Genomic DNA, 14835 nt, shown 5'->3' on the forward strand with positions numbered 1-14835 from the left:
AAATCCTCACAGGAGAAGCGGATTACCTGTAATTCCATCATTCTTAAACATTTGTTTTAATTTGTTCATTTTCCGTAAGTCTTTTTTCAATGACTTAGGGAATCCACTTTCACTTGATTATATTCTTAGAGCATATTCAATTTGGTATTCTTTTTTCTACATAATACGTTTAAAGTGTTACCACTTTTTATCAGATTTTTCAATAGTTTTAAGGGCTGTGCACTTTACTATTATAGATTAAAAACCCTGTTCTCTTATATTAACAACGGTTGGCCTTTTTGCGGACAGACCTCGTCTGTTTGACCAGCACTCTGTGGGACACCTAACTAAGGCCAGGGCAGTGCTGCAGTAAAAACGCGCTCTGTGATCTGAAGGAGCTCATGACACAGAGGGAGAGTAGATAAACAATGACAGCTGATTTCGGTAAATACTGAAAAGGGGTGCGTGGATGCTGCTTAGGAATGCAGGAAGGGCACCCAACTCATTCAGGAGAGATGGGTTGAAAAGTTTTTCCGAGTAGGTAATTATTGCACTGAGTTTTAAAGGGGAAATGGGAATTACCCAGACTGAAAATGAGGGGAAGTCCACCTCAGGCGGTGAATACGTGTACAGATGCCATTGGAATAGTACAGGCTGCGGGTTATTGAGGCCAGAACTAAAGTAGCTGTGGACCTGCAATGGCGGAGAAAGGCTCTTTGTTGGGGTTAGGTCATACATTACTGTGGATTACTTCGCTCCCGTGTTGCAGGCGCACTGGCCTTTGAGTTCCTCAGATGCACCAAGCTCATCCCTGGCTGATTCCTGCTGCCTGGAAGTACACCCTCTCCCCTCAACCCCACGGTCTTTGAATGGCTGGCTCCGCTTCCTTCTGGTCCCAGCCCATCTCTCCCTACCACACAGGCCTGTCCTGCCCACTCCGTCTTAGAGTGATGCTCCTCACCGCCCCTTCACGTTCAGCCTGCGACTCTTACCTTGTTTTGTTTTCTTCATGTGTACTGTTTGTCTAGACTAGACATGAGAACACCGTTTTATTCTTAGGAATGCAGGTGCTCCCCAAAATTTGAGTGAATGAATGGGTAGTGTTAATAGAACCCAGTTGAGCAAATTGGTTATACTAAAGGCTTTTTGGGTAGCAGTACCTCCTCCTTTAAGTGAAGAATGCTTCTCATAGAAACAGCTCCAGCCAAAACTATTGCCAAGGTCAGGTTGAGGAGGTTAAACAACGAAGGAAGCATATACACTTCCCCCAGCAGGTGTCTAGCCTCTTACAAATTCCGGCCAAAATTACAAAATGTCCAACCTAACAACTTCCTAACCTTGATGTCTTCACAAATGAAGGTCTGGGGTAGCACCCAGCATCGTTAAAAGGACTTCTATTTAAATCCTACTTAAAGGAGTGGAAGCAAATTATATTATTCCTAGACTTTATTAGAACATCAAGAAGTTTAACCTTTCACTTAAAAAAAGAAAATAAATTCCCTTCCTCAGTAATTCACGTATTATCCTAGAAATAACCTAGGTTCCTAGAACATTTAATGTAATTCCACATGCCAACAAAGACTTGGAATTTTGTAATTTCACTGTCTAGCATTAAAATATTTAACTTTATTTTCTTTATGACTAATTTCTTGTAAAATAATACTTCATGAGTATTTACAGAGTTGGGGGCATTATAATGAAAAAATAAAACCTCTGGGAGTTCATAGGTGATCCCTGCCTGGCAAACTTAGATAATTTTTTTAAAAAACAACACATAAAATAAGAAAAATAAAAGTATATACATATATGCATTCATTGCTGGATTGGGGAAATGTATTATGAAAAAGAATGTTATCTTGATACACCTTTCAAACTGCTTCGTATCCATATTTTTGTTGTATATTTTTTTCTCCTGAGTTTAGTAATGAAGTTTAGCCAGTTTACAAAGCCACTGAACACTTAGTTGCCGTTTGAGAGTAGACTTACTTAATTGCTGTGGTGTCACTTAAAACCACATTAACAGTCTAACTGCCTAGTAACTGGTCATCTGCCCACCATACCTACCCAGTGCCTCCATGGAGATTTTATTCGGCAGTGTTAAATCAGTATGCCCTTATTCATGGTTCTTAAATTAATAATACCTGTTTTTTTAAGTCGGCTGTATGTAAAAACACTTACCAGACTGTCCTTGAACTATCATGTAATAAAATACCTGGCCCAGGCCGCCCACCGTGTAAAAGTTTTAATTGTTGGACACTTCACCCATCTTCACCTCTTTTTGTTCAGTTGTATGCTGTATTTCAAAGTGCCAAAGAGAGAAGATAGATTCTGTTTATCCATCATGTGTGAGAAAAAGTGGGAGAAAGTTATATATTCTGTCCTGACCAGAGTCGTGGTGACCGCAGTCCGCAGAGACAGGGAAGCGGTGGAAGGGTGGGTACGGTCCCGTTCAGGGCGGAAGTGGAAGGTCTGGCTGCTGTCACTGCGAACATAGGACTGCCCGAACTGGTTTCGTGGGGGCAAATCGAAGTGACAGTAAGCTAAGCAGTGATTAGGGTGACATACTGACTCATTCATTTCCCTGTGGGGCACCACTTTGGATACAGCAATGAACGAAACAGACGAAACCCTTTGCCCTCATGGGCTTACATTTTCATGAGATGAACAATATGCTAAACAAATTACTTTTAGCAATAAATGCTGTGAAAAAATACTAAAGGGTAACAGGGCTAAATGAAGGCACAGTTTTCACTAAGAAAATACAAACATATATACAATATATTATTTTATATATTTTAAATAGGTAAAATGTTTAAACATAAAAAACAATTGTTCAAACCGAAAAAACAATTGATTTGACCTGATATTTGTATTTACTTATAAATTACCCACCTGTACTACTGCTACTCTGAGTAAATTTTAGCAAATTTTACTGACTGTTTTAGATAAGAATGAATACGATTTAGAAGTTTTAATCCCCCCAGATATTACAGGAAGGAACCTGTCACAGGGGTGATAGTGGTTATTGTGTGATGGCAGAAACATTGGGGGATCCTTACTGAGGGTGTACTGTGTGCTGGGCACCAACCCCAGTGCTCTGCATATGTCAGTGAATTCAGTAGTTGTCTGAGGGCACTTACCGCTCTGTCTCCGTTTTGTAGATTCGGAAGCTAGGCACAAAGAAGTTGAGTACCTTGTCTAAGATCCCACAGAAAATAAAACCAAAGCCGAGGTGAAAAATGCGGGCATGTTAGCTCCAGCACTTCTTTTACTTATTAGTCCATACTGCGTGTGCTGGACGTGAAGAGGAAGGTGGTAGGCACACAGGCCGTAGAGTAAGCATTAAGGAACCACCTAAAAGTCATAAATTAAGAGACTTAAGACAATCATGTACAAAACATTTTATATCATCTGATTACATTTTATATCATCTGGTACCATAAATAACTTCCCCACCAACAAATGAAAACGCTTAAGGCAGAACAAGAGCTAGTTTCCTTACAAAACAAAGACTTCTTATAAACCAATTAGAAAAGGATTACTAATCTCTTCCCTAAAACATGAACAAAAAACATGAATAGGCAAGTTGAAGGTAAGGAAATACAGACCATAAAAACACTTTTAGTTTTTTCTTTTTTTCATATTTAGATACGCAGTTTTAAAAGGTGGGTCTAAAAAATTACTAAATTTAATGATGACTAAGAGGGAGACACAGTTGGGGGCCTAATTAGAAGTGGCAAGCGGGTGGCTGAGTGATGTGCATGGGAACCGGGGCTTGAGAGCCAACCGGCAAAGGTTCCAGGAGAGAATTAAGCCCTACAGAAATGATGTGAGTGACAATTTTCTCAGCTTTCTCAAGAGTGATTTGTAGCTAGTACATTCTTGCTGCATTAATGATAAGTTAATTCATTATGTACAATGGATGCCCTAGGGCATTAGCTTTCCTTTTTGGAAGGCCTGGCTAATAAGATTGGAAATAAAGGAAGTCCATTCAATAGACTTAGCAGCAGAAACCCAGAAAGAGTCTTTTGACAACTTTATAAAGAGGATAAGAGAAAATATTTTAGGGATAAGAGGAGATTTGAAAGTGAAATGTGGTCAACACTCATTCCTATTACAGGTTAATTTTCAGGACTCCCCCTGGGTCTTACCTAATGCAGGTACAAACTCCACATGCAAATGTTCAAGTAAATAATATGTAAAGTTGTTAGAATTTAAGTTTTGATTACTTCTCTAAATGAAACATTTATGATATAGCAGGAAAATAATTAGTCTTCACCATGCTGTTTATAATCCCATGCATTTTATTTTCAGGGAACCTTTTATTATTTTATCAGGAGGTTTGTCATATGATACTGTAGGAAGAAGACCTTGCTTAACAGTTATGCATGGGAAAAGTACTGCTGTGCTAGAAATGGACTATTCAATTGTTGATTTCCTAACCTTATGCGAAACACCGTACCCAAATGGTAAGCTTTGCATCTTTAAAGCTCATTTTCTACAGATATCTGTATGTTATTTTAGTAGTTTCCTTAATGTATTGTGCTAATTCTTCTGGGAAGAGATGCTGCCTTCATAACTTTGCAAATTTTATTTCAGAAGTTAATTCTGTTATATTACCTGTTAGTAGTACGTACCTTTGTATGGTAAACAAAACTACCCACATTAGGAAAAATGAGGAGAGGCGAGGCTTAGGAACCTCCGGGACAACTTTAAACATTCCAACCTCCGAATCATAGGGGTGCCAGAAGGAGAAGACAAATAGCAAGAAGTTGAAAACTTATTTGAAAAAATAATGAAGAACAACTTCCCCAATCTGGCAAAGGAAATAGACTTCCAGGAAGTCCAGGAAGCTCAGAGTGTCCCAAAGAAGTTGGACCCAAGGAAGCACACACCAAGGCACATCGTAATTACATTACCCAAGATTAAAGATAAGGAGAGAATCTTAAAAGCAGCAAGAGAAAAGGAGAGAGTTACCTACAAAGGAGTTCCCATAAGACTGTCAGCTGATTTCTCAAAAGAGACCTTACAGGCAAGAAGGGGCTGGCAAGAAGTATTCCAAGTCATGAGAGGCTAAGATCTGCATCCCAGTTTACTCTATCCAGCAAAGCTATCATTTAGAATGGAAGGGCAGACAAAGTGCTTCCCAGATAAGGGCAGGTGAAAGGAGTTCATCATCAACAAGCCCGTATTATATGACATGTAAAGGGATTTATCTAAGAAAACGATGATAATCAAAATACGAACAAAAAAAATGACAACAAACTCACAAATATCAACAACCAAACCTAAAAGACAAAAATAAACTAAGCAAAAAACTAGAACAGGAACAGAATCACAGAAATGGAGATCACATGGAGGGTTGTCAGTGGGGGAGGAAAAGAGGGGAGAATAGGGGAAAACGTACAGGGAATAAGAAGCATAAATGGTAGGTACAAAATAGACAGGGGAAGGTTAAGACTAGTATAGGATATGTAGAAGCCAAAGAACTTATATGTACAACCCATGGACATGAACTAAAGGGGGGGGAATGTGCGTAGGAGGGGGTGTGCAGGGTGGAGGGGAATAGAGGGGGGGAATGGTACAACTATAATAGCATAATCAATAAAATATTTTTAAAAAATTAAAAAAAACATTTTAACATTCTGTAAAATACTAGTATACTAGTCAAGGTTCTCCAGAAAAGCACAACCATTTGAAACAGGTATTAATACAGACAGAGAATTTAGAGTATTGGTTCATGTAATTATGGAAGCTGGTAAGTCTAACATTTATAGAGCAGACCTGCAGGCTGAAAATTCAGGAAAGAGTTAATGCTATAACCTTGAGTCTGAAGGCAGAATTGTTTTGTTTTTTTTCCTGGAAAGGTTTTTTTTTTTTTCCCTTCAGGCCTTCAACTGACTAGATGAGGCCCACCATTATTGAGGGTTATCTTCTTAGAGCCTACTAATTTAAATGTTAATCACATCTTAAAAAAATAGTTTCACAGAATCATCTAGACTAATGTTTGACAAAACCAGTGAGCACCACAGAGAAGATAAGTTGATACATAAAATTAACCATCCCAGCTTGCATAAATTTTTAGGGGAATTTAAATCTGGATCTTTTTTACTTCATTTGAAGCTAGTTGAGATGTAAAGATGTAATGCATTTAATCGTTAGCAGGCACATATAAAATATCCAAGATAAAGACTGTGTAATATTATAAAAGTACTCCACCAGGTTTCTAACATACCCAGTAAGGAGAGTTCTTATGTGTATTTGGATTTAAATTTTGAGTTTGTTGGCCATGTGCTGCCTTTTAATTTGCAATACCATAGAAGTTACAGGCTTCTTGTTTTACTCACTATTACAAAACTGAAATAATTTTGTATAGGTTATTATATAGATTTATCTCATTTAGAAAATACTACCTTAAATTATATTAAATACAAGATGATTCTAAGTATGTGAGAAAATGGAACACAATAAAAACCAACAAAAATATTTATAATTCGCTGTCTTCTTTCCTATTTAATATTTTTCTATCTGCATATTTAAAACTATTTGTGTACTGTTTTCCTATTCCAGATTTTCAAGAACCATATGCTGTGGTGGTTCTTCTAGAGAAGGATTTAGTACTTATAGACCTTGCACAAAATGGGTAAGAAATAAAATTTGACAACCAATTATTTTAGTATGTGATGAAAAAAGATTTTTCTAGTATTCATGTTTTTGAAAACACTACATTTGTATCTATAACTTTGGCCTCTTTTTAGAACTCCAGATGCACACTCCTACCTATAAAATTTCTCTGGTAGCTGATCACACAGAGTTTCCATTTTTTAAGTCAAAACTTGTTGGATTTCTGAAATTTTGTGATGCGGTCTAATGCTTGGATACCGTGGGGGACATAGAATCACCACGTCCAACGTTGATTCATCATCACACAGCTGTAGCTTCTGCAGCCACACCCCTTGCCTGTTGCAGAGTCACACGCAGCACCAGTCCTGTCACTCTCCTGTTCAAACCACCGTGGTTCCCTGTTGTCTGGTTTACAAGTGCCTCAGCCTGCTTGCTCCCATACATAGTTGGAACGCAGGGCACCTTTCCAACCTGGGTTTTCCCTGTCTCCTTGCACGTGCCACATTCCCTAGGAAACTGAGCCAAGTGTTAAACAAATGTCACTCTTCCATGCCTTTCTTACAGTTTCCAGCAGCTGAAACACTCCGCTTGCTACAAAAATCCATATAACTTTCAAAGTTAGCCTTCTTTTTCTCTTTATTTTTTTTCTATTATCTTGTAACCAGACGTATCATATCTAATCTGTAATTCCCACCATAGCTCTTTTGCAACTTTTCGTGGTATGTGCCATATTCTGCTTTTTCTAATGTAGGTGATACTATGTTTAGTTATAAGTTCTTTGTACTCTGTGTTTGTATCTATTGAGAGATAATCATTAAATACGTTTTTCATCGACTTTACCCATTCAGTATTTCAGTGTTTCTCAACTGGGGGCAATTTTGTCCTCCAGGAGTCTGTGTAGATACTTTATGGGGGGGTAATACTGCCATCTACTGGTAGAGAACAGAAGTGGTGCTAAACATCCACAGTACCCAGGATTAGTCCCTCACAGAGAATTATCTGATCCAAAATGTGTATAGTACTGAGACTGGGAAACCCTGAAGTATAAGCGCAGTGTATTATTTCTCTCATTTCAAGGCATTCCTGAATTCACATCAACTTAGTTACTTGCTGGCTATAATAATCAATTGGATTTTTTGGGGGGTAGTAACAATATCATTGAGGAATAAAGGAATTTAAAACATTATTTTCTAAATAATAGTCCTAGAATAACTTATTCTTAGTATGATTTTATTTTTTTACTTAGGTAAGTGTTTAAATAGTGGTATTTTCACAAGTGTTCTGTACTGGGATATATGTTAAAGAAGGTATTGTACAAGTAACCTGTGAGCAGGCATGTGTATTGGTGTAATGGTAGAATTATTGAGCTAAGGATTATATAGTGTATTTATAAAGAGATAAAAATTGCCTGCAATTTTTTCATGCATCTGTTGGTTTGTTTGAGTTTTGTCTTCTGTTCTTATATGTGTGGCTGAGAAGGGAGTGAGGACAGTTGAGTATATTTTGAAGTCCAGAAAGGACTTTTCTGATATTTTTTCCTGTTTTTAATTATTGCCAGTAGTAGACCGATCAATACATCTAATTTTTGCAGATTAGCTAAGTTTGATCTTACTAGATGTCTTTTACCTGGTTTCTGGTTTTCTAGGTATTTTTAAGTAATCATTCTTATTTCCAAGGGCTTTAAAACCAGGAAAGAAATATCATCGTATTTTAGTTAGGATTTTACTTTAATTTTATGATTTTTGAAAGCATTTTTTGCTTTAACATAATTTTATAAATAGAAAACATTTAAGATAGAATTTTACTTAGGTTATAACTAAAACAGCGTTCATAGATCAAATATTGCAATACACATTACAGCGATGGGGGGAAGGAAAACTGAAAATTTGTGTTATCTCTACTGATAAAACAATGAGGTGTCTGTTAATTGAGAATCTTATGGCTTAATGGTTAAGAGCGCAGTTTAAACTCTGCTGCTTCTTGCTAGTTGGCATTGCCTTTGGCACGTTACCCTAAGTCTTCATTCTTCAGTCAAATGCCTCCATCGTAAGTTCGGTGCAAGGATAAGTGAGTTGACTATACATAAATCACTTACTCCAGTGTGCGGTATATGTATGGCCTGCAGCGCCAACTGCAGCTTTTCTGTTTACTGTCTAATTGAGCAACTGTCATTATAAAAGATGTCATTCTTTACGTGTATGCATATTAATTTATTAAATCTGCTAGATGTATATAACTTCCAAAGTTCTGTAGAAAGAACATACTAAGTTAAAATATAAATTTAGATAATGTGTGGACCTTCAAAGGATATTGACTCTTAAACTGAAACTTTTTACATTGTAAAGCTATAAATTATTTTAAGTTTTCATTGCATTAATTATGGGTAGTAATTTGTTAATGAGTATTTTTCCTTTCTTGTTGTTAAAGGTATCCTATATTTGAAAACCCCTACCCTTTGAGTATACACGAATCCCCTGTCACATGTTGCGAGTATTTTGCTGATTGTCCTGTGGACCTTATTCCTGCACTTTATTCTGTTGGAGCCAGACAGAAACGGCAAGGTTACAGCAAAAAGGTATTGCACATGAGTTTGATTATTTAATGTCCCATTAATACATCAGCATTTTATATCTATCACCTTGAAGTGTTTGATAACACTGAATCCTTTCCTAGAGAAAGTACGTGGAAAAATCCCTTTTGGGAGCAAAGTACGTTGTTTACTCTTGCCATAGCTATACATGAAGATGCATGGTATGCTTGGAGGTTGCTTTATACAATAATCTTTTCTTTCAGGAATGGCCCATCAATGGAGGTAATTGGGGTTTGGGTGCTCAGAGTTACCCAGAAATAATTATTACAGGGTAAGTAAAAGTCTGTTTCACTAAGTAAATCAGTAATAACTAAATATAAGTAAGACTCCATAAACATTAATTAATTGGGCAGATAGTGCTTTCCTTTATGCTGAAACATAATAAATAAATTATTATCTATAAACTGATAATTACCCTAAATTTTATCTTTTTCCTCATTTCAATGACTGTCTTTTTAAATAACAATATACTTCAAAGAAACTAAAAATGTAAATGTTCTTTTAATAACATTCTTGATCCATTTGCTTTTCATAGGCATGCTGATGGGTCTGTTAAGTTCTGGGATGCTTCTGCAAGTAAGTATTTTGAGTATTACTATTAATTAATGTTATATGTTGCAGAATAATTGCTTTTATACAACCTGTATTATAATAATTGCATCACCAACGTTTAATTTGAAATTTGGACGCATAAATTTAATACCTATTAATCAAGTATGTGAATTTAGGATTTTTTAATAGATTAAAGATATTCTTCAGGTTATTATTAATTAGTACTTCTCAACAGAAGTACTCAAATCTTTTCTTCAAAATTTCTTCAAACCTTCTTTCCCTAATTCAGAAATGGGAGAAGCAGGCATATGTTTCCAATCAATAAAAATTTCTATAATTTTAACTCCTGATTCTAAATGTATACCACAAAATTTGTATTGTCTTTTTGAAATATTTATGGTGGTTACATAATGGCAAAAAAGAAAAAAATGCTTTGAATGGCTAATGTTTGCCAAACATACATAGCAGGCACTCAGAATTCAGTTAACTCGGGGTATATTATGTCTCATCCTCTAGAAGTGTTAGGTAACATTGTTATCTTTTGTAGAGAAAATATTAGAAAATCATTTTAGGAAGAAAATATTTATTATTTTTATTTATTTTTTTACAAAATTTTTTTATTACTCTTTTTTTTCAGGTTATTTAAATTCATCGTGATGATGTTTTTTTTTAAATGAATACAATGAATAATGAGTACATTATTTTTTTTGGTCAGTGAGTACAATGAATGCATTATCTAAAAGTATAACAGAGAAATGTAGACCTAGGAATAAAAATATGGTTCAAATAAATATAGACTATTTTCTTACATTGTATAACTGATTAAATATTACCTTATATTTGTGCTTTTTGCATTAAATTATCTAATATATATCTTTTATCTAGTAACTCTTCAAGTATTGTATAAATTAAAGACAGCTAAAGTATTTGAAAAGTCGAGAAGTAAAGACGACAAGCCGAGCACAGACATTGTAGATGAAGACCCCTATGCCATTCAGATCATCTCGTGGTGTCCAGAAAGTAGAATGCTGTGCATCGCTGGAGTCTCAGCTCATGTTATTATTTATAGATTCAGCAAACAAGAAGTTATTACAGAAGTCATTCCGGTAATGGTCTCGTGGTTATTTCAATGTCAGATGTCTGATGTTTTAAAATTTTTGAATTACTTAGAAGATTATTTGCAGTCAGTTTTGTCTAGAATTTTTAAAATCAGCTCAGCATTTACATTGCCATTTATCTTGTTTTGAAAAATAGCGTGTTTTTATGGGTATCTTACTGAACATTTAAATACTTTGTTTCCTTTAGACAAAGCTAACCTGAGTATGAGCATACCCTACTTTGATATTAACAAACTGCCATAAACTCTAAAACTGCAATGCGTGTTTGGGTGTGAGTGTGTGTGTCCTTGCACACGTACACATCGTTTTTAAGAAGCTGAGACCGAGGCATTTTTTTGTGGCTAAATTCTTATCTTTAGAAATCTTGCTAATTTTTACCTTTAAAAATGTTCTTTCCACTGAAATATACATGTGTGTGTAAACTGTAATGAAGTGAGTCATATTTGAAGGAGCTGTCTTACTTTTCCAACAGATGCTTGAAGTTCGATTGTTATATGAGATAAATGATGTGGAATCCCCGGAGGGTGAACAGGCACCGCCTCTGCCAACACCAGTGGGGGGCGCCAATCCTCAGCCCATCCCTCCTCAGTCTCACCCTTCCACCAGTAGCAGTTCCTCTGATGGCCTTCGGGATAATGTCCCTTGTTTAAAGTAAGTTAGTAAAAAATACAGATGTTTTGGAAATTATCTATTAATTTAGATAAGTTGTGCACCTTAATACGCTATGGAAACATTTTTCTGTGATGGAGTAAAATGGCCTAAGAACAGATCTGTCTGTGTTTTGCTCTGATTGATCCAACTTCTCATTCTGTGGCATCAAGAGGAATACAATCGCGTTCCGTGATTTTATCCCTGAAGTGTGAAGATTAGATCTTTAAACAGTGGACTAGCGTGGATCTTTCTTCTGTATCTACAGCTCCATCTTCTAGACCACTGATGGCTTTTAGTCTGGATTTATGTGTGGATGAAATGTGTGTTTAGACTGCTTTCTGCCATTCTAAAAATTCTGCTTATTCAGTCTTTTAGATTCGCTTGTTTTGTAATCATTTACTTGTCTTTTTTTGAATCTTCTCTAGCACCATAGTATCATTATTTAAATGCCTTTGTTGTAGCGTTCCAAATTTGAATACATTTTGCTTTTATACAGGAATAAATTGGATAAAGTTTTCTTTTTTTCTGTCTAATTTGTAATATTTAATAGTTAATTTTATCCAAGGGTATGGGCCTTAAATATGGCAGAGAAATAAAACAATGAGGAAAGAGGTAAAAATCAATGAACAGTTTTATGAAGAGTGTGATTTAAAAATATTACATTTATAGAGAAGACAGTCAAGGTAATAACTGAACAGTGGTTATGGGAAATGTCAAAGATTCCATTACAAGAGTTGGAGGGGGGCACAAAAGCCAAAGTGTAGTAGATTCAAGATAGAGAGGGTGGTAAGAGAGAAATCTGCATTTGTTAAAGAACTACGTATGCTTTGTAATGCTTTGCTTGCAGATCTGCTAGAATCTCTTCTCTTGGTGGATGGTAGTTCAACAGTTGCTGTGGAGAACATCTGTGTAATCAAAAATCATTCACCCCAAAAATAAGGCAGATTTTTTATATCACAGTTATTTTTAAAGTATAGTATAACTTTAAAAATCTTCATATGTTTACATAAATTTGAGATTGTGTATTCTATGCCAGTAGTTCTCAAAGGGGGATGATTTACCTCTTAGGAGCATTTGGCAATATCTGGAGATATTGTTAGTGTCACACCAGGGGAAATGGGGGTGCTACTAGCATCTAGTGCCTGAAGGCAGGGGACATCCTACAGTGCCCAGGGCAGTGCCCCACAGCGAAGAAGTACCCAGGTCAGTGCCATGGTGCCAAGGATGAGAAACTCTGATCTGATTGAAAAGGTGCAAGCCCTGTAAGCAACCACGTTCCTCGGAAGGGTCTGGGATTTCTCTCCTCTCTCCTTCTGTCCTCCTCCGTTGTTCTCTCCTGTGCACACACTCGTACCTCCTTTTTGTTATAGTTCTGGCCCGTGTTTAGTTAGAGAGAGACTTGCAAGTACAGAATTCTACAACACACTCTTCCCTTTTGTTACTTAATCAGTACTACTTTACTTTAAACTTAAATTTGTAAAATTTCCATTAATGCCCTGATGTTAATGTTTATTTCTCCAGCTTTTTATTATATTTAATTTTTATTAGTGTATAAAGTACAATTTTTAGAGGTTTATTTTGGTAGCATATTTTTAGTAAGATTTTTGAGATTTTTGTGTAGAATGCATATATTCATATTCATTAGTGACTTTTCACCACAGATAATTTGAGTTATACTTCATTTTTTTCATTTTAATACTCTTCCGGTAAACAATTACTTACTAACTTCACATTGTTTTAAGCCCATTTTTAAAAGTCAGAAATAAAACCAAATTGATGTTAGCATAAGTAATACTGAGATTTTTTTTTGTTTTTTTATACAAAATGCCTTTGTACCTATTTGGTTTCTTTTTTTGAAGAAACATTTTGAAAACAGACATTTGCTCTATTCCTTTTCCAGTAAAGTTTTATGTTTGTTTTTACTTAAGTATTTTAATCGTGTTTTTGCAGGACATTTATCCAAACAGACAATTGTTTTGAAACCAAAAGCCTCCAAACATTATTTTGACATTTAAAGTATGTTTGTGTAAATTAAGGAACTTTTTATAAAGGTACAAACCTTGTCTTTAAAAAGTAAACAAATTGATTTACATATATCCAAAACAATAAAATGATAACTTGAATGTAATCATTGTAGACATAAAACATAACACCTACCCATTCCCCATTGTGTATTTTTTAAAATCTTACATATTTTTTCATTTCTTGATCCAGTGTCTAACTTTTTATCAGTGTGTATTGTGTAACCAGTTTTGGCTGGCTTATTTTTGCTTAAAAACTTTTTTAGTTTCTTCATACCAGGTAAAATAATTCCATGAGTTTTGTGTGTCTTCATCACTTAAGTCTTAAAAGTGCTAATAGTTGTATGTACTTCTAAAATTGTCTCTGAATGGCTACTGCTGTTCTTGAGAATCTATTCGGATGAGCACATTGAATAAGCCAGAGGGACAGTGGACACTTCTCTTGTATGAATTAGGTGAGGTTCCCTAATAGTGTACTCAGACTCTTGGGCTTGTGCTTACGTCAGCAGAGGCTGTCACTGGCGGAGATGAATGCGACTCTGTATTTCTGTGTCTTGAGATGGACAGCTGGAGCTGAGTAGTGGGTACTTCCCTGGGGAAGACCAGAACTTCTGCCTCAGCCAGTGTATGGACAGTTCTGAGTGCACTGCCTGGCAGACCTTGCACAGGCAGAAGTGACCCTAACTCAGCACCAGAGTGCCCGTAGTGATTCACGTTTACCCTGAAATTTGGGCAACATACTGACCCCTTTCTTATCCAGAGTAGGTCTAGCAAATACCTCAGTAAAAGGTCAGGTGTTGTGGTCGTCTTCACTAGAAGTACCAACTAAATGATTCAAAAAGGCTCTTACCCATGAGTTTGGAGTTAGGAGATGCAACTTTGAGTAGTCTGGCTGCTGTTCTTTCATACGTTGTCCCTCCAAGACAGAATCCTCAAAATTGTTGTATATGTTTTATAAGAGCAGTTTTTGGAGAGTCTTTGTGACCAAAAATGTTCTCACCTTGGGGATTAAGAAGTACAAACAGGTAGTTACAGAATAGCCATGGGGGTGTACAGTACAGTATAGGAAATGGAGCAGCCAAAGAACTTATACACATGACCCATGGACGTGAACAAGGTGTAGGGATTGCCTGAGGGAGAGGGGGTGCTGGGTGGAGGGGAGCAAAGGGGAAAAAATCAGGACAACTGTAATAGCACAATCAATAAAATAGAATTAAAAAAGAAAAGAAAGACCTAAAAAATGTTCTTACCTTAAATTAAGGTATATCTTTTTTAGAAAAAGTCACACAAAAATTAATTT

The 14835-nt window shown here is 36.0% G+C and overlaps 1 protein-coding gene across 6 annotated transcripts in view; it reads left to right on the forward strand.

The window, feature by feature from the left end:
- STXBP5 (syntaxin binding protein 5) overlaps positions 1-14835 on the forward strand; it is a 131701-nt gene that overhangs the window by 71622 nt on the left and 45244 nt on the right. For all 6 annotated transcript variants that reach the window (XM_024551946.3, XM_045188881.2, XM_045188883.2 and 3 more), the window contains exons 10-16: positions 4294-4448; positions 6550-6622; positions 9031-9178; positions 9397-9464; positions 9729-9769; positions 10631-10851; positions 11336-11514. In XM_024551946.3, coding sequence (XP_024407714.1) covers positions 4294-4448; positions 6550-6622; positions 9031-9178; positions 9397-9464; positions 9729-9769; positions 10631-10851; positions 11336-11514 — 885 coding nt within the window. The remainder of the gene's footprint in view (positions 1-4293; positions 4449-6549; positions 6623-9030; positions 9179-9396; positions 9465-9728; positions 9770-10630; positions 10852-11335; positions 11515-14835) is intronic.

This window comes from Desmodus rotundus, chromosome 11 (genome assembly GCF_022682495.2).
Source record: "Desmodus rotundus isolate HL8 chromosome 11, HLdesRot8A.1, whole genome shotgun sequence".
NCBI lineage: Eukaryota > Metazoa > Chordata > Mammalia > Chiroptera > Phyllostomidae > Desmodus > Desmodus rotundus.